Raw genomic sequence first — 25,059 nt, forward strand, 5'->3', positions numbered from 1 at the left:
TGGCTGCCTGTCAGTCATGGACACTTTAGGCTGAATAAACCACAGATCTCTTCCTCAGAGCTGGCATGCGTTCTCTGGGGAGAGGGGAAGCAGTGGTCCACCTCCATGTACAGAGCTCCAGGGCTCTGAGTAGGAGGTTGGTCCTGTCCCTGCACAGCAGGCCAGGCCCAGAGGGATGCCCTGGTTTGTGCATCTGTTTCCCAACTGTGTCCACAGACAGGTTAAGGCCCCTGCCTGGTGTTTCCTCCTGAGCTCTGACTGCTGCCCAGAGCAGGCTCAGCCCCCAAGCCATTTTACAGCCAGAAAGGCGAAGCTGTCACTGGACTCAGCATCTCTCCTTGCAAAGAACACCCTCTGCAGACCGAGAAGGGTACCAGAGCGCCAGGCTTAGACTTGCTGAGATCCCTGAACTCGTGCAAACACCCCAGCCAGGGACTCTGGGGATCAGATCCTGTCCCCACCCTGCCCCAAACTGTTAGCATCACCAGGGAGGAGGGAGGAAGCCTCTGTTCAGCACCTTCTGGGCCTCCCTGGGCAGGGTGTGTCCGCTATTATCTCTGCTGGGCTGGTGCCTAGCCACATTGTCCACGGATAAGGACACCACGAGGGTACAAAGCCCCAAGGCCACACAGCTGGTGCCTGGCGGAGCCTGGGTCCCAGCCCAAGACTCCTCTCCCAGAGACCTTGCTCCCACCGTGTCAGGCGGCCAGACGCCCTCCCTGGTCTCAGTCGCCCCACCTGACAAGTGGGAGCTTTCCTGCTCTGACCTTCTAAGCTCCTCCTGGCCAGAAAGTGTTTCCAGAAGCTTTTGGCATCTAATAATAATAATAATAACAACAATAACAACACCACCCATAATAAAATAGTGCTGAGCTCCACACTAGAGCTCTTCTCACGTCGTCCCCATTAACCCTCACAACGACCATTTTTCAGATGCCAGATTGAGGCACAGAGCAATTAAATGGCTTGCCCCTGGTCGCTCAGGAAGTAAGTGCGGCAGGGCGGCAATCCAGCCTGAAACATCCGTGCTTTCAAGAAAGAATGGTTCCTCAAAGCGCCTGGAAACGCTATAGTTCGGTTCAGTTCAGAAATGCTATAGGGCTGCTTGTAAAAAACAAAAACAGAAAAACTCCGGGGCACTTCCCTGGGGGTCCGGTGGTTGAGACTTCACCTTCTGGGGCAGAGGGTGCAGGTCTGACCACTAGCTGGGGAGCTAAGGTTGCACTCGCCTCACGACCAGAAAACCAAAACAAAAAACAGAAGCGATATTGTAACAGATTCAATAAAGACTTGAAAAGTGGTGCAAAAAAAAAAAAGACTCCAGATCTTATCAAGTTGAAGTCTGGACCTGGGGATCTGCATTTTCATCAGTTTTCCCAGCACTGCAGAGAAGCTCTCCACTGACATCTTGTCTCTGAAAAGACAGAAAAAGGGGGTGAAGAGGCTGAGAGTGGAAATCGAGAACAGTCCCCTGATCAACACCCCGCACCTCTGACCCCTCCAGGGTCCTGGTGCCCTGGCCAGGTACCTAAGGGACTTAATGTTCTCCCCTTAAAGTGAGAAATTAACTGTCCGTGGGCCTGGGTGGGAGCCACAGGTTCATATGCAAACCCCCAGCTTCTTCCCGCCAATCCTGGGCTCGTGGATCTGGGAAGGGGCTGGGCTTCTGGGACTGGAGCCAATGAGCTAGCACCTGGGGCTGGTGGGGCGGGGCCAGGGTCTTTTAAACCACATGCCAAGGGGCGTCTGAGGCTCAAGCCCAGGTGGAGGCCAGCATGTCTCTGCAGAGGATTGTGCGCGTGTCCCTGGAACACCCAACCAGTGCTGTGTGTGTGGCTGGAGTTGAGACCCTGGTGGACATTTATGGGTAAGAGTCAGAAGCCTGCGGGGGTTGTGGGCCCCTGGTGCCGACCCCTGGGCTCTCCCTGCAGGCTGTCTGGGGAGCTTCCTGACTTGGCTGCCCTCTCCTGAGTCTTGGCCTTGGAACAGCAGCCAGGCGTGGAAGGAGGTCTTTGCCTTTCTCAGCCGGGCTTCTTCAAGACCCCAGCCAGGGGGCCATGAAGCGTGGGAGACTGGATGGGGGCAAAAGAGCCTGTAGCTCTGGTTCAGGGCCTCGGAGGCTGCGGGTACTTTCCCCTGTCCTGATGATCCTGCAGGCTGGGCTGGGGGTCTCACTGGGCACACACGACTAGGAAGAGGGTTACCCACACCCCCAGCTTATAAGCTGTGCAAACCAGGCATCAATCCTTTTGTAAAAAAAAAAAAAACAACACATATTCTACATAGCACTTACTCTGTGCCAAGTACTGTTCTAAGAGCTTGACAAGCCTCTTGAATTTAATCCTTGAACTTTAACTCCCAAACTTGACTTTCACAACAACCCGAGGGGCTGAGTTTATTACTGGCTTTCTTTTGCTTGATGGATGTGGAAATGGAGGCACAGGCGGAGCAAGCCGTTGGCTCAGCCACACAGCTACCAAGTGGCAAAGCCAGTGCTTGAAGCCGTTGGTGGTTGTGTTGTCTGCTTTCCGCTGCCTGCTGCTTACAGCAGCCAGAGGCTGGGGGAGGCCCCCGTCTTCTCTCTCTCCCCCTGGAAGAAAAGGAGAGTTCGGGCAGGGTTTCAGGAGCTGGGCGCTGGGAACCACCAGGACGCTGGCTACTTTACTGCTTAAGGCGTCCTCAGGGGTCCTGGGTCCAAGGCCGAGCGGGGGACACAGGTACTCAGGGGGCAGGAGAGGAGAAGCCCTCAGCATGCTGCTCCTCCCATCGCGAAGCTCTCTGCCCCCTCCCGAGACGAGCCTGTGCTTCTCAGCCTCAGCACTGTTGGCACGGTCACTCCTTGGTGAGGGGCCAGCCTGTGCCCTGGGAGACGTTAAGCGGAGTGTCTCTGGCCCCTCCTCTCCAGATGCCAGTGACTACCGCTCACTTGTAATGACCAGAAACCCCTCTGGACATCGCCCAGTGTGCCCTGGAGGGAAAGTCACCCCTACCCGAGAACCAGTATGTTAAACCAAGACTTTAAACACTGGAGTGGACTTAGAAGCAGAGACGGGGCTGGTCCCAGGGCACTAGAGGAGAGGCACTGAGGAGCTGGTCTGCAGCAGGCTGAGGGTGGGTGAGCAGTGCGGATTGGGAAGGGGACTTGGTTGCTTCTGACGCAGAGAAGCCCCAGATGATGAGGCGGGTACCTGTGCCAGCTGGCGCCACCGCCTCCCCCAGCTCTGCATGCCCGTGGGGGTGACTCACCTGCCCTGCCTACCCCATGCCCGTCGGGCAGCTGTGTCTCTTGTTTGACCTGCCACAGGAAGCCTGGGACCGGCTCCTCCCCTGCAGAACTTTCTAGAGGATGGAGGATGGCCTTGGACTGTGAGTGGCAGAGGCGGCAGTGTCTTGGGGTGATGTGGATAGACAGGCCATCCTTGGGGTTCACAGAGGAGGCTGTGGGTGGGACAGTCATGGGGTGCGGGAGCCTCTGGCCTCAAATGAGAGACTCTCGGGCCTCCAATAACCAGCCTGTCTCGGGGATGGAGAGGAGCTCCTAGCCTGTCCATCCGCACATTCATCAGGTATTAACATTCCTTTGGGGTCTAGTGTGCCAGGCATGGGGACACAGTGGTGAACGAGCAGATGTGGTCTCTGACCTCTGAGAACCCTGTCCTGAAGTTCTAGCAGAGGCTGGACCACCTCGCAGGGGTGCTGTGGAAAGGATTCTTGTCTTGCAAGCAAGTGGGACTAGGTTAATTCTAAAGTCCCTTCCGACTTGGAGATGCTGTGATTCAGCAGTCCTGGGTGCTCAGACTGTGGGCCAACAGGAGAAAGGCAGTGGACGTGGTGGTCGGTCTTGACTCTGCCTCCTAAGAGCTGTCTGACCTTGGGAAAGTCACTTAACCTCCCATGTCGCTCTTTCTTCCTCTGTAGAATGAAGGTCATACTTATATCAGCAGTGATACCTAGAGCCTGGCCCATGCCCGTCACTGCCCTACAGTGTGAGTGACTAACGCTAATACTCCAACCATTCTGTGAGGCGGGTACTGTCTTCATCCCCGTTTCAGAGACGAGGAAACGGAGGCACAGAGAGGCTACGTCACTTGCCCCCCGTTTCAGAGCCGGCGGAGAGGCAGGGCCAGAATGCAGCCCAAGCGCTTTGGCCTCCACTTCAAAGGGCTGTTGGGACGATTGAATGAGATGGTGCGTGTGGGGTGCGTAGGCGATGCCTGGCATGTAAACGGTCAATTACGGCAACTGCTGCCATCGTTACCACCATCATCATTATAAGCATCTTTCCTGGCTCTCCAGACAGCCTCGAGTGTCCCCAAACCATCCATGAGATGGCAGGGAGATAACCTCTGAGCCCTACTGGGAGAAGGAGGAGAGGAGAGAAGAGAAATTAACACAAGCTGAGCAGTCAGGGCAGGCTTCCTGGAGGAAGGGCCTTGCAGGATGAGCAAGAGCCCTGGGGATCTCTAGTCACTAGCGGATTAAACCCTGTCTTCCCTCTTTCCTCTGAGCTGGAGGTGCCCAGGCTTGGTGAAGGGGTTTTGCTCTCCCTCTCAGGGATTCTTAGGGAGAAGGGTAGCACACAGACGTGATGAGCCATGCGTTGGCTTGCAGCCAGGCTTGAGAACGCTGTCCCTAGTTGGAAGGGCAGACAGCTCACTGCGTGCTCAGCAGAGGCGGTCTTACAGAATGAAGAGGCTTGGGGCGCCTGGGGTAGGAACCCTGAGTGCTGACCCTGGTTCCGTCACCCTTCGCTGTGTCACCTTGAGCACGTTTCTGCTCCTTCCTGGGACTCGGTTTCCACATATGTACCCCAGAGAGGTTGGCATCAAAGAGTGGCTTTCAGGCTCTGCTCACGGAGGCTTCTGAGCCTCCTTCTTAGTTTGACAAAGCAGCTCCCGTCTGTCTCCACCAAATTCTGTCTGATGTGCAGCTCTGGCCTGCCTGTGCAGAGAGCAGAGTCTGGGAGGCAGACGCATCTTTAACTCTCAACGACCTGGACTTTGTAAAAGGTGTGTGCGCGGCCACCACTTTCCAGGGGCAGGAAGACGTAGGATTAGGAAGGGCCGTGAGTCCCTGGACCACATTCTTCTGGTGAGGCTGATGGGGCTGGGGATCTGGGACCTCACTGAACAGAGGGACAGCTGGTGTCCTGGGCGCTCTGGGCCTTGATCTCCCCTGCTGCCATGGGCCGGCTCGTTGGGGACCTTGGCTGTCCTCTCGTCAGCCTTTCTGTTCTCAGCCAAAAGAACCTTTCCCATCAGTTTCCCAGCTCTAAAATGTCTGGTTTTGTTTTCCCAGAGGTGGAGGTCCTAAGAGCTGGGAGGGAGAGGGTGGGTTTGGGTTTGCAAGGGAGTGGGGACAGAGCTGGCTTGAGTCCCGACTCTGTCCCTCACCAGCTGTGTGGCTTTGAGCCAGTCACCTGTCATCTCTGAGCCTCCGTTTCCTTATCTGTAAGCTGGGGGAACAGTCCTGGCGTCCGGTGGCTTGGGGCGCCGTCTGCACCATCCCCGTCACCCTCACCGCTGAAAGGGTGGATGAGTCTAAAGGAAGGCCTGAGCTGTCCTGACGCCCAGGAGTGCACGCGCTCACACCGAGTCCCCTCCACGCCCCCTGGGAGGGGCGGCAGGACCCAGCATTTCCGAGACAGTCCTTCTTAGCCGTGTCCTCAGACTTCACTGGACATCAGTGTGGTTTAAAAGAGCTCTGCGTGCAGAACGTATGGTTCTGGAATCAGCATTTTCAACAAGCAGGTCTGAGGTTGATGCCGTGAGGGTGACCAGCGGTCCCTATTTGCCTAAGACTTTCTAGATCTTAGTACTGAATGTCCTGCACCCAGGAAATGCCCCTGTCCCTGGCAAAGCCGAGCTGTGGGTCATTCCACCGTGTTTTCCCCAGCACACACCAGCTCCTAGGCTGTGCAGTCCTGCAGCTGCCTGAGTGGACTTGGCGATGGAGAGGGCCTTGGACGGTCCTGCGTGTGGGGGAGGGCACGGCCCCCAGCTGTGTGTGCCCAGGGCTGGGCTGGGGTGCCGTCTGGAGCAGCAGGCTGTGCTCGGGGTGGCCTGACTGGAGGCAGAACTTCATCCAGGTGAGCCTCTGGCCATCTTCCGTGCCCTCCAGGCACCGGGGACGCAGGGCTTCCCCCAGTAGCCGCCGCTTCAGTCCTCTAACACAGCTGTGGGGGGTGGGTATAAACCCTGAACTGGGGGTCCAGGGCACTGCCTTCTAGCCCGATCTCTTCTGGGCCTCAGTTTCTCCAGCAGGGAAATAGTGGCACGGGTGCAGGGGCCTCCGCTCGTTCCGTTCGCCATACAAACGCACTCCTTTAATTGGCTCATCACACCCACTTCGTTGATGCCAACACAGAGGCACAGAGAGGTCAAGGCCACGCAGCTAGTGAGCAGTGGAACTGGATTTGAACCCAGGCGACCTGGCCCCAGAGTCCTCAGGCTTAGCCACCTCACCATGGGTCCGCCGGGTCGCCCTCATACTCAGGAACCACCGCTAGCTCCCATTACCTAGGAATGAAATGACAACCAGCTCGCGGCAGCCTGAGTTTGCTCTTGACCTCTGAAGCCTCTGCTTGGAAACCCCTTCCCTTAGCTGTGTCTCCTCCTTGCCCTGAGTGCACCCCTTCCCCCGTGAAGCCTCCCCAGACACCCCAGTCCTGGCCTCAGCCTGCTCCCATACACCTGCCTCCTGTGTCCTAATTTTCCGTAAGAACCCTTTCCCCCATCCTGGCTGCTCCATCTGTTCTCTGTTTGAGCCTCATGGCTGCCTGCAGCTGGCCCAGGGGGTGTCACTGCTGCTGCTGCTGCTGCTGCTAAGTCCCTTCAGTCGTGTCTGACTCTGTGCAATCCCACAGACGTCAGCCCACCAGGCTCCCCCGCCCCTGGGATTCTCCAGGCAAGAAGGTGTCATTACCCCACTTTAAAGGCGAGGTTATAGGGCCAGGTGAGCTCTTCAAGGTCACTTGGCTGTAGGGCAGCCCGGCCTGGTCTAGGACCTGTGTCCTGACCCTGGTCCTCGCACCCCTGAGCCCCTGGCTTCTTTGGGACCCTCCTGCACAGGGCTGCCTCCATATTCATTTGGGGTCCCCCTGGAGCCTCACATGGGGCCTTGGCTGGGAAGGTACCGGGAAGCGGGCTGAAATACCCCAAACCAGAGTCTGCAGCCTGGGAACGGGGTAGGCGTCACGTCAGAAGGACCACCCAAGGTGTGCCCCCCTAGCTGGGGAGGCCTGGGGTCCGAGGCACTCCTGGGTCATGGGTAGGGCGCTGGGGGCCCTTCACACCGGGTCCAGCTGCTTGAGTCTTTGCTTCTCTGGCTTCCGTATCCGTCTCCCCGTCTGCGTTCCCACACCTCTCAGTGCAGGCTCGCCCTGTCCCCCGACGGTCTGGCTCACAGACCCAGGGCACAGCAGAATAGAACTCTGGCAATGACAGCTTTGGGAGTAAGTTACCAGATAAAACCCAGGACACTTAGTTAAACTGGAGATCCAAACCAACAATGAGTAATTTTTTAGTCGCAGGATGTCCCAAATATTGCACGGGATATACTTGTGCTAAGATAACTGTTTGTTGGTTACCTGAAATTCAAGTCTGACTGCATGTTCTATATTTTATTAAACCTGGCAGCCCTGCCTGGGAGGAGACACGGGTGCGTCAGCTCCTCCTCCCTGGTGAGGACACTTAGCAGGCCGAGCCCTGGAGTGGGACCCGCCTGACGGAGTACAGTTTGTGCTTCGTATATTTCTCTTTCTATAAAGGGAAGCTGTGCTGAAAAGTGCCAGAGTCATGCCAGCAGAGGAGTGAAGGAGGCCTGCTTTCCTCCATGTGGAGGCAGAGAAGGGAGAGGGCCTTGGGGCGGAGGTGGGGACTGTGGCCAGCAGTGCAGCTTGGGCATGCCTCTTGCCCATCCGGAGCCTCGGTTTCCCCACATTAAATGAGACTGTGCAGAAGATTAGATGAGCTGATATTTGGGAAGGTTTAGCCAAGCCTACCATGGTAACTGTGCAGGGGAGGGGGCCCTGGGGGTTTCAACGTCTGTTGTCATTACGCCTGGGTAAGAATGTGGACTCAAGGGTCAGGAGGCCTGGATTTGGATCCCAGTCCTGCCACCTACTAGCTCCATGACCTTGGACAGGTTACTTTAACCTCAGTTTTCCCATCTGTGAAATGGGAGATAATAGTACCTACCTGGGCTTTTTTAATGGATTACTTGACGATATACATAATGAACCTTGAATATGATGGCACATAGAGTCGGACACGACTGAAGTGACTTAGCAGCAGCAGCAGCAGCAGCAGGGGCTCACCCAGCGTCCATTACTGTTGTCCCCTGCTGGGTGTGTGTGCCACTTCCTCCAGGAAGACTTCCAGTTCCTCTCCCCACAGAGGCCTCTCCATGTGATCCCACTGCCTCCTGACCCATCTTTTGCCCTGGGCAGGGCTGTCCTCAGCTCTCCAGCTGGTTTGAAGGCTCTGGGGCAGTGGGTGCTTCTTCCCGCATGCTCATGGGCACCCTACAGACCATCAGGAGGAACAGACTGATTTCAAACAAGACTCCCAGACCAGCTAGAGCTGGAAAGGAAGTCCCAGGGCCATCGGACAGCAGGGACTGTTTAACCCTACAATGAATACCTGGAGCATTCACAAGGGAAATGTTAATCAACACAGAACCTGGGAATACGAGACTGTGTATATATGTGTGGGGTCCAAGTTTGACTCCTAGGAGTTTGCTGGAAGGATCTGAGGAGCCTGGGGTAGTCTGGGAAGGCTTCCTGGAGGAAGTAAGTGTTTGAGCCAGAGTTCAAGCATCTGAACAAGGGCTGCCCTCTAGCACTTCCCATGGCTTGTGTCCTTCCCAGGTCAGTTCCTGAGGGCACAGAGATGTTTGAGGTCTACGGAACCCCTGGCGTGGACGTCTACATCTGCCCCAACGTGGAGAGGGACCGGGAGCGCGCGGATACCCGCCGGTGGCACTTTGACGTGGGCTCCCAGATCATCGTGGTCATGAACTCTCCCAGCAACGAGCTCAACGACAGTCACGTGAGCGCGCCCCCTTGTCTGGGGGGTGACTGGGGGTGGGGGGTGACCCGGTTCCATGAGGGCCCAGTGCCCTCTCTTATCCAGAATGCAGGGTAGCCCAGAGGACAAGAGCTCGGCCCTGGAGCCTCCAGCTCTACGACGTACGAGCACAGACTGTGGGTCTGCTGGTCGCTCACATCTCTCGGAACCTGTTTCCCCATCTGTGGCTGAGGGTCGATTCGTAGTCCGTGATACTATGCATGAGCGAGAGAAAGCAGAGGTGGAGAGGGGAGCAGCTGCCTCGGGGCCCCTCCCTCGCGGCCTCATCTCCCCCAACCCGCCACCTTCCTGACCCTGCTCCCTTCTCAGGCAGGATGCCTGCCCGCCTCTCGTCTCTCTGCCCAGTCAGCCACAAGAGCGAGTCTACCAAGGCCAGGCTGGAGGCAGTGTTCTGGCCCCTGGGCAGGGGACATTTAAAAAATGGGGGAGATGGGGTGGGCCGTAAGCTTGGCGCACATGACGCCCCTTAAAAGGGCGGTGGAAATCAGGTCTGCCGTGCAGGCGGCAGGCTCCCGCTCCACGTCAGGAGCGCGGTTTCGGGAAACTGGCCCTTTGAGGAGCACTGACCGGGTGCCCAGCACTGGGCAGCATGCCCTCGTCCAGCCCTGACGCCGGGGTCTGGTGCGCGGTTCTCAGGGGAGGCCACGAGGGTTCAGAGTAACCGTCCCGGGGCCACAGAGCTGGTCTGCGGGAGAGCTAGAGCTCAGGGGTCAGACCCGCCTGACTCCTGGGGACAAGCTCCCTCCGTCAGCCCCCGTCTTTCCCGCCCAGGGATCCGAATTAGCCTATCCGGGGAGGTTCGTGCGGCAGCGGGGGCGGGACTGCGCGAGGCTATTTCACCAGCAGACTGACCGAGGAGGGGCGGGGCTCAGCTGGAGTCCCGAGAGGAGTGAGTGGCCGAGGGGGCGAGGGTCGGACAGAGGCCCCGGAGCCCGGCGGGCGGCGGGCCAGCCTGCGATGGGCGCCCAGCACTGAGCCAGGGGCGGCGCGGAGGCTGCCCGTCTCTGCATCCCCGGGCCCCGAGGCCCTCAGGGCCTGAGGACCGGCATCAGCGCGTCCCTGCCTTTGTCCGGGGTCCAGGCAACCGTGTGCCTGCAGCGAGCATCCCTGCTGGGGCTTGACTCGCGGGGGTTCGCAGCTGCAGGATTTCGGGGCTCGGTAAGTTCCCGAGCCCCCTGGGAGACAGGATGTCAGAGCCGGAGAGCCGAGGGGCCGCATGGCAGCGAGGGTCCCGGCGGAGGGCGGAGTGGGAAACGGCGTCGGCGCATCGGCCTGCACTTTGTCTTCAGCCTCCCCTTTAACAGCTGCCCGGCGTGCGCTGTGGGCACGGTGCCAAACGTCCCACGCTTTCCGGCTTTAATCCGCACGCCTGTCATCAGTCCCACGGGGCCATTATCAGCGCCGCTCCACGGCGGAGGAGAGGGAGACCCAGACGGCGAAGTAACTTTCCCAGGGCATCCTCTGCCCGCCCAGGCCATCTGACTCAGGAACGCTGCACCGGCTCACACATCACGCCCCCTGCCCTCTCATAACAAGAGCTGGTATTTCTTGGGCATTTCCTATGAGATCAGTCTTCTCCATGGATTGTTTCAAATCTGAACTACCGTCCTTTGATTGTAGGGACCTGTATAAAGCCCATATTGCAGAGGAGCAAACTGAGGCAGCTCAGAAAGCTGAAGGGCCTCAGCCGAGGTCCCAGAACCCGGAGATGCTGGGCTCAAGTAAAGGCCTGTCCAAATCCCACAGTTAGGAGGGTGTATGCACCCTGCACAGTGCAAACTCCTCATTTTATTTTATTTTTTTTAATGTATTTATTTATTTGGCTGTATCGGGTCTTAGCTGGAGCACCAAGCTCCTCATTTTATCCATGGCAAAACTGAGATCCAAGGGGGAACAGGGGCTTGCTGAAATCACACAAGAGTCAGCAGCAGCACTGGGATGGTCTCCATGGAATCCCTAGCAAATAGTTCCCATTTTACAGATGAGCTAACCGAGGCATGGAAAAATGAGTGGCAGAGAAGGCTAAAGGAAGAGCTGGGTTGGTGGCTGCACAGAGGTTCCTGGGAGCGCCTCCCCCCCTCGCCAGGTCCCCCAGGACCTGTGCTTTGGGGCCGGGCTCCTAGCTTCAGCCCGCTTGACCCCGGGCCCGCCTCTCTACAGGTGCAGATCTCCTACCACTCCAGCCGGGACTCCTTGCCCCTGGCCTGCGCAGTGCTCTACCTCACCTGCGTGGGTAAGTCGGGGCCTCGGTCACGGGCGTGTGAAAGTGGCGCCGGGCTGGAGAAATGCCAGTGGCACAGACAGAGGGCCGGGACTCAGCCGCAGGGGCATGTGGTCATCCTGCGATGCTCCATGAACTTGGGACCCACCGTATATCATGCTCAGAAACAGACTTCAGATAGGTCTGCTGTATGATGCAGGGAACCCAAAGGTGGCGCTGTGACCGCCTAGGGGGGTGGATGGGGAGGGAGGTGGGAGGACCTGGGTTTAAGAGCGAGGGGATGGATGTATACCTCTGGCTGACTCATGCTGATATGTGGCAGAAACCGTCACAATACTGTAATCATCCTCCAATTAAAAATAAAATTTTAAAAACCATCCAGGTGAAAGTCCACATTTTAAAGCTTTTAGAAGAGAATGTCTCTTCAATGTCATAGTAGTCAGAAGTTTTCTTTAACAAAGCAAAACAAAAGCACAGGCCATCGGGGACAATATTGATCATTTAGACTGTTGAAATGGAAATCTTCTATGCAACGGAGGACAAGTCCAAAGTCGGACTCCGGAGAAGCAATTTGCAGTGCGGGTGCCTGGATCAGCGTTTGCAGGCAATGGAGAATGCTGACCAACAAGAAAGAACAACCAAACAGTTGTCTGGTTAGAAATAAGTGAAAACCAGAAACCCACAAATCACAGGGGAGAAAACCCTCGTGCTCAGACCCCAAATGAAAAGATACTCAGCTGCCAAGGATGTGCGACCAGAAACTCCTTCTGCCAGGGGTGGGGCTCACGCTGGGCAGCCATTCCGGAGGGCAAGAAAGTTAGCAGGAGAGTTAAAAACGCTGTCTGCAGGAGGCATTTTTAGAAGCAGAACCGCTGAGTTACAGGGAGCGAACATTTCCGCTGTGATAGATTCTGCCAAATGGCTTCTTATACACCTGCCAGCAGCGGAGGGGAGTGTCTTGCCAACACTGTCCATTTCCAGCCTTCTCTGTTTCTCCAGCCGGAGAGGTCAGCACCTTGTTGTTGCTTTCACTTGCCTCCCTTTAGTTAGGACTGAGGTCAGGGGTCTCCCTGCCCACCCCCCCAGACACACACCCACACCTTGTTTATTGGCAAATTCACATACAGAAAAATGCATATGTATTGGTTTGGCAAAAAAGTTTGTTTTGGTTTTCTTAACACCTTATGGAAAAACCTGAGCAAATTTTTAGGTCAGCCCAATATGAGTGGGTGTGTGTTTGCGGGGGTGGGGGTGGGGAGCAGATATGGGAACAGTTAGAAAGCAAATCCCAGGTCGAGAAATAGAGCAGGGAACATGACCAGCACCCCAAAGCACCCCCAAGCCCCTCTCTGATCATACCTTGATCCTTCCCTTACGGTAACTGCTGTCTTGTGATAAATATTTCCCCCTTTCTTTATGGTTTTGCCATCTGAATAGGCACACCCAGATCATACAGTCAGTTTTTGCCTGCCTTGGTGCTCTGTCTGGGTGGGGTCACACTGTACATGCCTTTTGCCCCACCTTCCATTTCTGAGACTCATCCCCTTCTTGCAAGTGGTTGAGTATCTTTTCACATATTTAAAAATCATTTCAATTTTCTTTCTCTCTCCCTTGAAGGTTTCATGTGTACTGTAAACCCTCCCCCACATTCTGCGGAGAGTGGTTAAGAAGCTGGGATGGAGGCTGGGATACGAGGGGAAGCTGGGCTCAGACCCACACAGCCAGCAGGTGCCAGAGCCTAGATTCACATCCATGATTGTCTGACACCAAAGCCCAGGCTCACTGGCCCAACCCTGGGAGACGAGGGAGCTTCATACAGACCCAGAATGTCCCAGGCAACTCAGGGGCTGGGCAGAATGTCCCCCAGACAGTGAGGGCTTATAGGGATGCAGAAGAGGGAGAATTCAGGGAAGGCTTCCTGGAGGGGGCAGAATTTGACCTGGGTTTTTGCTCTGACCCTGTATCTTCCCCAAGGCCTCTTTCCCCAGCCCAGGGAGGGAGGCTCCAAATCCTCCCACCTCTGGGCAGCATCTTCTTGGAGATGACTTCCGTTTGTCTGGCCCCAGAATGGGCCCCGAGACTGAGGCTAAAAGGCGGAGGTTGTGGCCTGTGCTGGCCCCTGGGAGCCTTGTCGTGACTCGCCCTCTGCCCTGTCCTTGCAGATGTCACCCTGGATTGTGACCTGAGCTGTGAAGCCGGGCAGAACAGGGACTTTGTGGACAAGGTACGCTCTCTCTGCCTGGACCCAGAAAGGGGCGTGGGGTTCGCAGCTGCTCTAGGCTGGGTTAAAAGCGGTGAGGTCGTTAGAGGCATCCCCCTGCCTCCCAGCCGATGTCAAGGCCAGCGGAGCCAACCCAAGAATGGCTGGGGATCTTCTTTCACTGGCAGAAAAAGCATCAAGAATTTTTAAGCACATACATGCCCAACCCTGGGCTAGGCCTCCCTTTGTGGGGACAAGTCCTTCTGGATTTTCAATCTAGGTTAGGGGTTGGCAATTTTTTTTTTTTTTCTTCTTGTAAGAGCAGGATAGTAAATGTTTTAGGCTTTGCAGGCCATCTTGTCTCTGTTGCAATGTTTTGATTCTGCCAGTGAAGGATGAAAGAGTTGTATGGCCAATATGGGGGGAAAAGGATGTGACAGTGTTCCAATAAAACTTTATTTAGAAAAACAGGTGGTAAGCTAGATTTGTAGCATACAGACCCCCTAATCTATGTGAAAAGGAAATCTACCAAGTCTGAAACTATGAAAAAACTGGGCTGAATTGTGGTGGCAGTGAAGATGTTGGGAGTCCAGAGGAGGTCACGTTGGGCTTTATGGGCAAGGAGGTTCAGCTGAGCGGGGCTCCAAAGTTATGCAAGAGGGAGGGCGTTTCAGCTGGAAGGAGCAGCAGGAGCCAAGGAGGGAAGATGGACCTCATCCTCAGAAAGCTGCCTGTTGGAAAAGAGGATGCTGGCTGGAGGCACGACACAGCCGGCCGTGAAAGACGGCTGTGTCTTTGAACTGGACGGTGTGAGTAGTAGCTTGAGAACAGAAGCCTCATCCAGCTCAGGGCCGAGAGGAGAGGAGGGGAGGGGTGAGGAACGTGGCCGGGAGGGAGCTGGGGAGGGGGCGCGGGCCTGCTGGGAGCCCCCGTCACCGGCTGTGCTTTGCCATCGGCAGCGGCAGTGGGTGTGGGGACCCGGTGGGTACGGAGCCATCCTGCTGGTGAACTGTGACAGGGACAGCGCAAGCTCTGACGACCAGGACAGCTGTGACCGCCGCGTGCGCTGCCTGCAAGGTGAGGGGCGCCGGGCCGCCGCTCAGCCACCTGCCGGGAGTCTCACTCACAAGGGCGGCTCTGGAGGCAGAGCTTGGGGCCGGAGGCTCAGCTTCCAGGGCGCCTTAATGCTCCTTAAAACCTGCCCCTCCCCAGCACCCCAGCGCCAGCGGGCACCCCCGCCGGGGCAGAGCTCTGGAGAGGAGCGGCGGCGTCTTCCTCCCCCTCCAGGCTGGGAAAGTGCTCATGCTGAGCACCCAGTGTGTGCCAGAGCCTTTCCCCAAATCCTCATCTAAGCATCCACGCGGGAGGGCGGCCTGCCCCAAATTCAGAGACGATGATGTTGACCCTCAGAGGTCAGGGGATCCCCGAAGTCACTCAGTCAGCCTGCGGCAGGTCCAAGGTTCCTGTAACCCCAGATCCAGCCTCCTCCCCGCTGGCATTGCTGGCCTGGATTTCAGAGATGCCCCACATACCCTGGCGGCTCAGCTGGTAAAGAATCTGCCTGCAATGCAGAAGACCCAGGTTTGATTCCTGGGTCGGGAATATCCGCTGGAGAAGGGAATGGCTATTCACTCCAGTATTCTGGCCTGGATAATTCCATGGACTGTGTAGTTCATGGGGTCGCAGAGTCAGACACGACTGAGCACTTTCCACATTCTGAGTCCATCCTGAGCCGCATGCACAGCCCCATGAAGGATATCCTGGCAATGTCCTGGGTGTGGGTCAGGGGCTTCACCCACGAGATGCCCAGAGCTACTCTGAAAGTTGGCAGGATCATTTCAGAGACTGGAGCGCTGAGGCTTCGGGAGGGAGGGGCCGGCCCAGGGCAGCAGCGAGTGACGCTGGGCCTGAGAGGAGAGCCCTTACCCACCTGCTTCCCGGACGGCCTTCTCATGGTTGCTTCTGCACACCTACCCCGGGCCAGGCAGCGGGCTGGCCGCTCCGCACTTCTGTTTATGGGCAGAGGAGGACACGGAGGCACAGAGAGGGCAGGAAGCAGCTCACCACGTCACATGCTCACAGACCTGCTCCTGGTGGCTCTCAGTATTCCCACGGGGCGGGCAGAGCTGGGGCAGAGACCCAGGTCTTGGCACCCTCTGCCCTGGGGAGGGGCTGGGGTGCTGGGGGCCCCCTGAGCCACTGCCCTGTGTCTGGCCCCCCAGACCTGGAAGACATGTCTGTGATGGTTCTGCGGACCCAAGGCCCTGACGCCCTGTTTGACAACCACAAACTCATCCTCCACACTTCCAGTGCTGACGCCGAGCGGGCACGGGTGTTCCATGCCTGCGGTGAGTTGATGCCCGTCCTTCCCTGCCCGGGGCGCGAGTGGTGCTCAGTTTCCCCACCCAGCCTGGGGTGCAGGCTCTGCTCTGGCTCCGGGGCCGCCTTGAGGGCCCAGAGGAAGAAGCACCGGATGCGCGAGTTTCACGACTGGTTGCCTGGTGTCCCTGGCACAGCTGTGCCCGAGGTGGTTTCAGCAGATGAATGCATTTTTAAATGTTTGAAGCACATTTAGAAATTCTGATTATCAAAACTTTCAAGCATACACAGAAGCAGAGAGAACGGTGTGAAGAACCCCTATATGCCAACCACTCAGATTCATCAAGGATCGCTCTTTTGCTTCTCTTACTTGATCTGTCCTTTCTTGTTTGGTGAAGTGTTTTAAAGCCAGTCCCAGACACCCTGGCTATTTGCCTCCATTCAGTCTGCATCTCCTGCCCACCCCGATAAACCCCAAACTGTTGCCTTACATAGCGACAGTGTCATTATCATGAATGCAAGCAATACCTCCAAAACTACAAATATATTTTTGGGTTTTTCTGTAAGATGTAACTTTTTGGCCAACACAATACGAGTAATAATATGCTCACTTTAGAAATACAGAAGTATGCGAAGGTCACAATGAGGGTTCTCGACCCTGCTGCAAACCCGACTCCTGAAACGCGTGCTCTGCTCGCCGCGGCGTGTGTGCTCTTCCCGACGTTTGACGTGCTTGGTGTGTGCACGTGTCCACTTGCCACTTTCCACCTGGTTGCTCCCACCCAGTTACACACCCCACACGTCTCTGTGTGTTTGTTTAGCTCTGCTTTGCCTTCCTCCACAGTCGCGTCATATTTCAAAGCACGGAGGTGCTGTAACTGCCTTGGTCCCGTGAGCGTACGGTTTTTGTGGTGTGTGGATTTTGCAGACATCTCAGTTCCTGGAGGGCAGGGACCATGCTCACAGCGGGGTCCTGAGTCCTGAACCACACCTCCTAGGTGCATAGTAGGTGCCCAGTAAATAATCTGTGAGCGCCTCCCCCTGTATTTTATAGGAAAGACGCCTACCTGCGCAGGGACTTGCTGGTTAGGGGTAAGCATTGCTTTGCTGCTCCTGCTGCTGCTAAGTCACTTCAGTCGTGTCTGACTCTGTGTGACCCCATAGACAGAAGCCCACCAGGCTCCCCCATCCCTGGGATTCTCCAGGCAAGAACACTGGAGTGGGTTGCCATTTCCTTCTCCAATGTGTGAAAGTGAAAAGTGAAAGTGAAGTTGCTCAGTTGTGTCCAACCCTTAGCGACCCCATGGACTGCAGCCTACCAGGCTCCTCCATCCATGGGATTTTCTAGGCAAGATGCCACCAAATTGTCCTTTGAAAGCTCTGAGCACCAGCATTAGAAAAGAATGCCCTCCCTGTCCCACCCTGACCTGCCCGCACTGGGTTTTAAGCCTCTCTCTCTCTCCTCTGCGAGTGGGAGGTGAGAAGCGGGGGTGGTTGTGTGGCTTCCATTGTGTCGGGGAGGTTACGCGATGCTTCCTGCTCCCAGGGCCCCCTCGTGAGCCCCTTCTGCCCCCTGCCAGGCCCCGAAGACTCCTGCGAGGCATACCGGCACGTGCTAGGCCAGAACAAGGTGTCATACGAGGTGCCCCGCTTCCACGGGGACGAGGAGCGCTTCTTCGTGGAGGGCCTGTCCTTCCCCGACGCCGGCTTCTCGGGGCTCATCGCCTTCCATGTCACCCTGCTGGACGACTCCAACGAGGTAGGGGTGGCCAGGACAGACAGGGTGGGCAACGGCCTCCGTGCCCAGGAGAGGCAGGCATCCCCAGCCTGGAGGATCCGGCCGCCCGCTGCTGCCTCTCTGGAAACTACGGAGCTAGCAGCCTGCTGGAGTCCACGGTGGTCCTTCACCCAACCAGGCGCTGGGCCCCGAGGCCAATGTGCTTCCCTTCCGGTCTTACCCTGCAGGATTTCTCCGAGTCCCCCATCTTCACCGACACCGTGGTGTTCCGAGTGGCCCCCTGGATTATGACGCCCAGCACCCAGCCGCCCCTGGAGGTGTACGTCTGCCGGTGAGTTGGGGGGCGCCGGGCGTCCTCTGGCGCTGCTGGCTGCTCCGGCCCCTCTGTCTGCCTGTGTCCTGAACACTCTCCCTGGGCTCGTCCGCAGCGTGAGGAACAACACGTGTTTCGTGGCTGCAGTGGCCGAGCTGGCCAGGAGGGCCGGCTGCAAGCTGACCATCTGCCCGCAGGCCGAGAACCGCAACGACCGCTGGATCCAGGTACTGCGGCCACTGGGCAGTGACCCCGGCCTGCGGGAGAGGCGGCCCCTCCAACGCAGGGGCTGCTGGGAATACCCAGGAGGACCAGGGCTGCATCCGCCCTCCCCAGGGCCCTGCTCTTTCTAATTCCAGACCCAGAGCTCTCCCCCCTCTCCAGAACCTTCTGGAGACTCGGGCACACTGACGTTGAATATGACATCCATTCACCCACAGGATGTGGGCTGGGAACTGGCGGGGGGGCGCCATGGCAGAGGTGGGAGCACCGCTCCCTGCCCTCCAAGGCCTGGACCAGTGACCTTCCATGGAAGGTCGTGTTTGTCCCAGGGATGCTGCCAAACAGCCTACAATACACGGGGCAGCCCCCACGACAAAAATTAGCTGGTTCAAGTGTCAGGAGTGCTGAGGCTGAGGAGCCCCAAAGCAGGGAAGGGTTGGGATGGACATTGCTGCTCCAGCTGTTTGAGATGAAGCAGGGGTGCTGCCCAAGTGCCAGCGGGGCCTGGAGGCAGGTGGAACCACCCTTGTCTGTGAAGGCGGTCAGTGAAGACTGCCTGGAGGGGGCATTTGAGCTGGACCAGATTTGGCCAATGGATGATGACTTGTGCGGTTTATCGAGCACTCCCTGCAGGCCATGCCTAGCATCATTTCATCTTCCTGACAATGCCTTGTCAGTAAAGAAGGAACTCTCAGCGAGGTGAGATGCCTCGGGCCGCAGAGCTGGTAAGGGCGGTGCTGGAACTCAGTGAATGGCGGTCCTGGCAGAGGACTGGTACGTGCAAAGGCCCAGAGGTGGGACATGTGAGAGGGGACGTCAGCTGTTCTCTCTGGCCAGGATCAAGCTTCTGTGAGGGCTTCCCAGGTGGGACTGGTAGTGAAGACCCTGCCTGCCAGTGCAGGAAACACAGAGACACCAGTTCGATCCCTGGGTCAGGAAGGTCCCCTGGAGGAGGGCCTGGCAACCCACCCCAGTGTTCTTACCTGGAGAGTCTGAGGAGCCTGGGCGGCAACTGTTCATTAGGTCGCAGAGAGCTGGACACGACTGAAGTGACTTAGCAGGCACACAAGCTTCTGCAAAGGGCAAGAACTGAGGTGAGAGGCCTTGAACACCAAGCTAAGAAGCTTTCGTTTCAGTTGGAAGTTCGTCCCAGGAGTTGTCTCAGGTCGGGACTCGAGGGCAAGAACAGGCTCGGTCTGGATCCTGGCTGTGCTGTTGACTGGCCGTGTGCCCTCGGGCAAATAACTAGACCGTGCTGTTCCTCACTTTCACCGGTTGTGATCTGGGATGATCGTGGCGCCTCCACGTAGGTGTATTGTGAGGCCTGCAGGAGTTAGCACTCGTAAACCACCTGGAGCGGGGCCGGAGACATTCTAGTGAGCTCTCGCTGGACTTACAGTCCATCAGTGCTGGGTTATCTTTGCCTCCAAGACTGGGGGGCTCAGGACTGACCCGGGCATGGCACGTGCTTGAAAGGAGGCAGGTCTGTGCCTCCTCAGGCCGCCTCAGCCCTGCTCACTGTCAGTCCCCCAGGGCCACACGGAGAGGCCATGTGTGATGGCTGGTGCCCAGCAGCCTCTTTGTCCAACTCAGGCCACCCCGAAGCCCTCTCTGTCCCCACTTGCCTGTGACCCAGCACAGGGATACCCCGAGGCCGTGTCCTCATTCATTCCTGACTTGGCCCTAGGTGAGCAGAGTCCCACCCTCGAACCTCCAGCCCTTCCTCCAGCCAGCAGGTATCACGGCCTCAGTCCTCAAAGGGTAGAGCAGGCCTGAGGCAGAGTGAACAGTCTTCCCTGAAGCCCTGAGTGCCAGGCGAGGAGGGTAAGCTGCTGACCGTCTACCGCTGGTGTCCCCCGGGTCTGCAGGATGAGATGGAGCTGGGCTATATCCAGGCGCCGCACAAAACCTTCCCGGTGGTCTTTGACTCCCCCAGGAACGGCGAGCTGCAGAACTTCCCTTACAAAAGAATCCTGGTGAGTGCTCGGGGCCACAGCTGGGCCTGCAAGCCGAGGGGCTTTGCGCTGAGAGCCAGACTGGGAGCCGTGCTCTTCAGGGATGGGAGTAGGGTTGCCAGGTAAAATACAGGAGAGGCCCGGGTAAGGCTGAATGTCAGCGAAACTGTGAGAACTGTTTTAGCATAAGTACATTCCATACACTGCACTGGACATACTAAAAATACATTTACTGTTTATATGAAGTTCAAATTGAACTGCGCCTGCTCTGCGTTTGTTTATTAAAGCCGGCAACCCCAGATGGGCAGGAGAGGCAGGAGAGTGCAGCTCTTAAGAACATGGAGTTTGGGGTGGGAGGTGGGAGGGAGGTTCACGGGGGAGGGACGCGCGTACACTTCCGGCTGCTTCATGCTGTATCGCAGAAACCAACACAACATTGTGAAGCAATTACTCTCCACTTAAAAAAAAAACATATGCTCCAGAGTCAGAGCAACCCGGCTCTGTCACCCACATGCTGTGTGGCCCGGCATGAGTAGTCGCCCCTCTCTGAGCCTCAGTTTCCCCGTCAGTGAAAACACGTTAGCCCAGGCCTCACAGATGCTTGTGAAGCGTCTTCATGGCCCTGCAGAGGAAGCGCCGGCATTACTATTGGCAATAAAGAGGGTGTCTTCTCACGGACTCGCCTGTGAGACAGAAGCAGACCCACAGACACAGAGGTCAGACTTGCGGTTGCCAAGGGGGACGCGGAGAGGGCAGGGGAGGACTGGCAGTCTGGGCTCAGCTAATGCAAACCATGATAACAGAATGGATTAACGACATGGCCCTGCTGTCCAGCACGGGGACCCGTGGTCAGTATCCTGTGAGGAACCCTGGCGCGAAAGGATAAGGAAAAGAATACACGTGTGTGTGTGTGTAACTGGGTCACTTTGCTTTACAACAGAAATTAGCAAACCATTGTAAGCAACTCTACTTCCATGAAAAGGGAGAGGACATGTCCTAACGGACCCGTCCTGAGAAAAAAGGGGAGATCCCCTTGGCACCACAGAGAGTGGAGGGCTTCTCCCACCCCTCGCTGGGGCATGAAGGAGGGAGGAGCTCTCTCCTGGCCTCAGGACTGTCTAAATTCCTTCTAAGAGACGGCCCTGGGCAGTTGTCCCTTTCCCTACGTTGAAAGCTGGGGCTCAGAGGACCATCACCCGCCCCTTAGGCCCCGAGAGCAGGCCCCTCTAGAGCAGCAGATACCCGCCCCGGGGCGAGACTGACAGGAAGGCCGCGCAGAAGGCAAGGAGTGGACACAGCCCCGGGCTCCACATCTAACGGGGAGTGTGGGGACCGCCTGGCCCTCTCTGCTGTATCCCCGTGACCAGGGGGAATAACATGCTCTGAAACAGCAGCAGGGCTGGAGGGCCGTGTGTGTCCCACATTCAGCAGGCATGAGCATCTGAGCGTGCAGGAAATAGCAGTCAGCTCAGACGTCCATCTCTGACTCAGTGTTTCTATCTGAAGAATGGGTGGCCACTCTCGCCCCATCTTTAAGGAGCTTAGAGCCCAGCAAGTTGGTTCAAGCGCTTCCTGGTGAGCCTGCCCACCCCAAGCCTGACTGTTTTCCCACCCAGGGTCCAGACTTTGGCTATGTGACCCGGGAACCACGGGACAACTCTGTGAGCGGCCTGGACTCCTTCGGGAACCTGGAGGTCAGCCCCCCTGTGGTGGCCAACGGGAAGGAGTACCCCCTGGGGCGGATCCTCTTCGGAGGCAACTTGCCTGGGTGAGGGGCTGAGGGTGGGTGGTGATGGGCGCTGAGGGAGGGCTGCTCCACTCCTGGAAGAGAAGCATAGAGGACCAGTGATGAAACGGCAGTCCAGGGGACTGCCCCCCGGACATCATCCACACTTGACTCAGGGGGTCTGAGATGCCCAGGGCAAGGGGCCCCAAGAGCTCATTTAGTCCAACATTCTCATTTTACAAGTGGGCCCAGAGAGGGTGAGTCACTTGGGAAAGGTCACACAGGAGGCAAAGTTAAGACTAGACTTGGCTCTTCTGATTCATAAAGTAAATTCATGCTGATACCAATAAATAATTTCGAAGAAAAAGGTTTTAAGCCTCAACAGTCCCAGGAGAAATTGCATTTAAATCAAGGCTTGCTCACACCACGATGTGAATGACTAAACCAGATCTTTGCCTGAGAGCGAAGGAAAGGCATAGGACATGGAAATGGAGACCACAGTGACGCAAAGAAGGGGAGCGGCTGACTGTGCCTTGCTCAGCACACTTCACAGGGTGCCGATGGAGAACAAAAGCAGGCCCGTGACAGTGGCTATTTGCTATGGGAGTAGACCAAGACAGCCAGCCAAATGCAGCAAAGTGGTTAGAACAAACTTGTGATCGGATGACAGGCGAAACCATGTCCTCAAACACATGATCTCACAGAGGACGTTTGGGCCATGCCATTCGATACTTTTTCAGAAGGCAAGAGAAAAATGGGGTTTGAGTTCACGAAAATAAAATGCTGGGGCTGTGAGACAAGATCACCCTCTCTCCCTAGATGTCAGTTAAACCCTAGGAAGAGCTGCCCAGCATGGGCTGAACATGGGGGTGACGTCTGTCACTTGGAGAACACAAGGATGGGGTCTGAGGGTGGTCCTGAGGATTCGCCTGGATGGGGAGACCGGGATGGTGAGCTGTGATTGACCTGGCCTGTGTCTGCTTCGTGGAGAACTCACCTTGAGTGTAACTTAAATCTGTATTTATTTATAACCTTTCCTGATTATAAAGGCAGCACAAGCTTTTTACAGATGTTGCAGAAATCTTGAAGTCTTGTCCTTCTGTTTCTGTGTATATTCTCTTTAGTTAACTTTTTTTTGACCCCTTGGGCCCCAGGTCAAGGGGCCGCCGGGTCACCCAGGTGGTCCGGGACTTCCTCCATGCCCAGAAGGTGCAGCCGCCTGTGGAGCTCTTCGTGGACTGGCTGGCGGTCGGCCATGTGGATGAGTTTCTGAGCTTCGTCCCTGCTACTGATGGGAAGGTGAGGGCCTGGGGGACGGCTCTGGGCCCACGACTGAGCCGAGCGGAGGCGAGGGGCTCAATTGAGTCTGTTCTGTGCACACAGGGCTTCCGGATGCTCCTGGCCAGCCCCAGCGCCTGCTTCAAGCTCTTCCAGGAAAAGCAGAAGTGGGGCCACGGGGACGCCCTCCTGTTCCAAGGGGTTGTCGGTGGGTGCTGGGCCCCTCATCAACGCTTTCCTGTCCCCCTTGCCACATCACAGCTTGAGAGAGGAATGTCCTGCTGTGAGGTGGCCTGTCCCCCCAGGTCTGAGACCCCTTGGCCCAGCAGGCCCCACTGTCCACGGCGGGAACGGAGCTGGCAGGGAACGCCACGGTGAATGATGGGAGGTGGCCGTGGGCACCGTGGAGTCGTGGTCCGCTCTGGGGTTAGGGGCACGTGACAAGTGCAGTCATACAGGGGCCTCTGCGCTGAAGGGCCTAGCACTTAGGATCCGATGTTCTGCCCCTCGCTGTCTTGAAAATCTGAATAATTTGTGTTTTGCAAGTGAAATCTGATTGATCAGTGGAACATCTATTGGGAGCTTGGAGACTGGGCTGAGGAACAGTCCTACCCTGGACCAAACTTCCCTCCAAAAGAAAAGCCTTCACAGAACTTACAAGCTCCCAAGTGCAAATTCCCATGTCTATTTCCTACCCCCCTGGAGCCCCAGCTGTAAAATGGAAGAACTAGCGTTTCCCCCAACCCCTCACTCCCATCAGGGCTGTGAACAGACTCCTTGAGCTCAGATCAAACCTGGAAAATTCTCAAATCCAAATTTCATGTACCGGGCAGAGGGAAAGCCATCTTCATCTTCCTTAGAAGCAGCGGTTTGCAGTGAGCAGGGCCCAGAGAGATGCTGAGCCCAGCACCGAGGGAATTCACAGCTGTCAGGCCACGTGTAACCACTGGGTGGCCCCAGAGAGCTGATACCACCGCAGCAGCCACCGAGGCCCGGCACTTCAGTGGTCATCCACCGTGTGCCAAGCCCCAGGCTGCATGGTCCAGGCATCTGATCCCATCTGACCTCAGGAGAGCCTGTGAGGATGACTCCATCTTCTTTACACCCGAGAATGTGGGGCTCAGAGAGGGGAAGTGGCTGGCCCAGCAGCCTCAGTGGGGATGCTGTGGACTTGCGTCTCTACTCCGACGAGGCTGCGGGGAACCGAGCCTGCACGTGGGCAGGTGGGTCCAGCCCTTGGTTGAGTCTTCCGCCCTTCATGAGCACTTGACTTGGGTCTGAATCACCAGTACCCCCATTTCCCAGCTGCAAGACCTGGGGCAAATCTTTTTGCTTGTCTGAGCCTCATCTGTAAAGTGGGGGTATTAATGCGGGGTTGCTGTGAGGACTAAATGAAGTGCTGAGTGTGGAGCCCTGGACTCAGAGCCTGTACATGGTAAGAGATTAATAAGAGCTGTGAGGGTCACAAGACTGGCTCTGACCTCCCCTGTCCTGCCTGTCTCCATGGGCACTTCATCAGGCCAGCAGGAAAGCTGGGCCTGGGGGGAGCCCCTTTGCCCTGAAGTCGCCTCCTGGAGGTCAGGAACAGGGTTCAGCGGTGTCCATCAGGGCATGTCCTGATGGGCAGGTGGGTGACCCAGCTCCACGCCCCACCATGAACCACAAAAACAGTGATCATCATGCAATGCCCAGTGTGGGTGGGGGTTACACTTCCAATAAGGAGCATCACCACTTCTGATGTGCTTGGATGATGGCCTCACGTCCATGCTCTGCAGCAGCCTGCCCCTGCCGTCCTCACACACCCAGGCTTGCTCAGAGGACAGGCAGGAACGCCAGGGAGCTGCCGACTCACAAGCCTTTTGCCTGCGAGCCTGGCCTCTGCTGGTGCTGCTCCCACCCTGCCCTTCTCCTTCACAGGCAACCAGCAGGTCAACACCGTCTCCATCAGCCAGGTCCTCTCCAACGGAAACCTCATCAGCTACAATAAGTTTGTGCAGG

At 56.9% G+C, this 25,059-nt stretch overlaps 1 protein-coding gene across 1 annotated transcript in view; it reads left to right on the forward strand.

The window, feature by feature from the left end:
• The first annotated feature begins 1,775 nt into the window (after positions 1–1,775).
• The window catches only part of PADI3 (peptidyl arginine deiminase 3), a 28,923-nt gene continuing 5,639 nt past the window's right edge, over positions 1,776–25,059 (forward strand). The window contains exons 1-14 of the mRNA XM_055397046.2: positions 1,776–1,867; positions 8,870–9,050; positions 11,250–11,322; positions 13,473–13,534; positions 14,470–14,587; positions 15,733–15,858; positions 17,410–17,588; positions 17,795–17,898; positions 17,996–18,107; positions 19,971–20,078; positions 21,674–21,825; positions 22,938–23,082; positions 23,167–23,269; positions 24,979–25,058. Of these exons, the coding sequence (XP_055253021.1) occupies positions 1,776–1,867; positions 8,870–9,050; positions 11,250–11,322; positions 13,473–13,534; positions 14,470–14,587; positions 15,733–15,858; positions 17,410–17,588; positions 17,795–17,898; positions 17,996–18,107; positions 19,971–20,078; positions 21,674–21,825; positions 22,938–23,082; positions 23,167–23,269; positions 24,979–25,058 (1,635 nt within the window). The remainder of the gene's footprint in view (positions 1,868–8,869; positions 9,051–11,249; positions 11,323–13,472; positions 13,535–14,469; positions 14,588–15,732; positions 15,859–17,409; positions 17,589–17,794; positions 17,899–17,995; positions 18,108–19,970; positions 20,079–21,673; positions 21,826–22,937; positions 23,083–23,166; positions 23,270–24,978; position 25,059) is intronic.

The sequence above is a fragment of the Moschus berezovskii genome, chromosome 2, assembly GCF_049115385.1.
Source record: "Moschus berezovskii isolate FMDL1 chromosome 2, NW_MosBer_1.0, whole genome shotgun sequence".
Taxonomy (NCBI): domain Eukaryota; kingdom Metazoa; phylum Chordata; class Mammalia; order Artiodactyla; family Moschidae; genus Moschus; species Moschus berezovskii.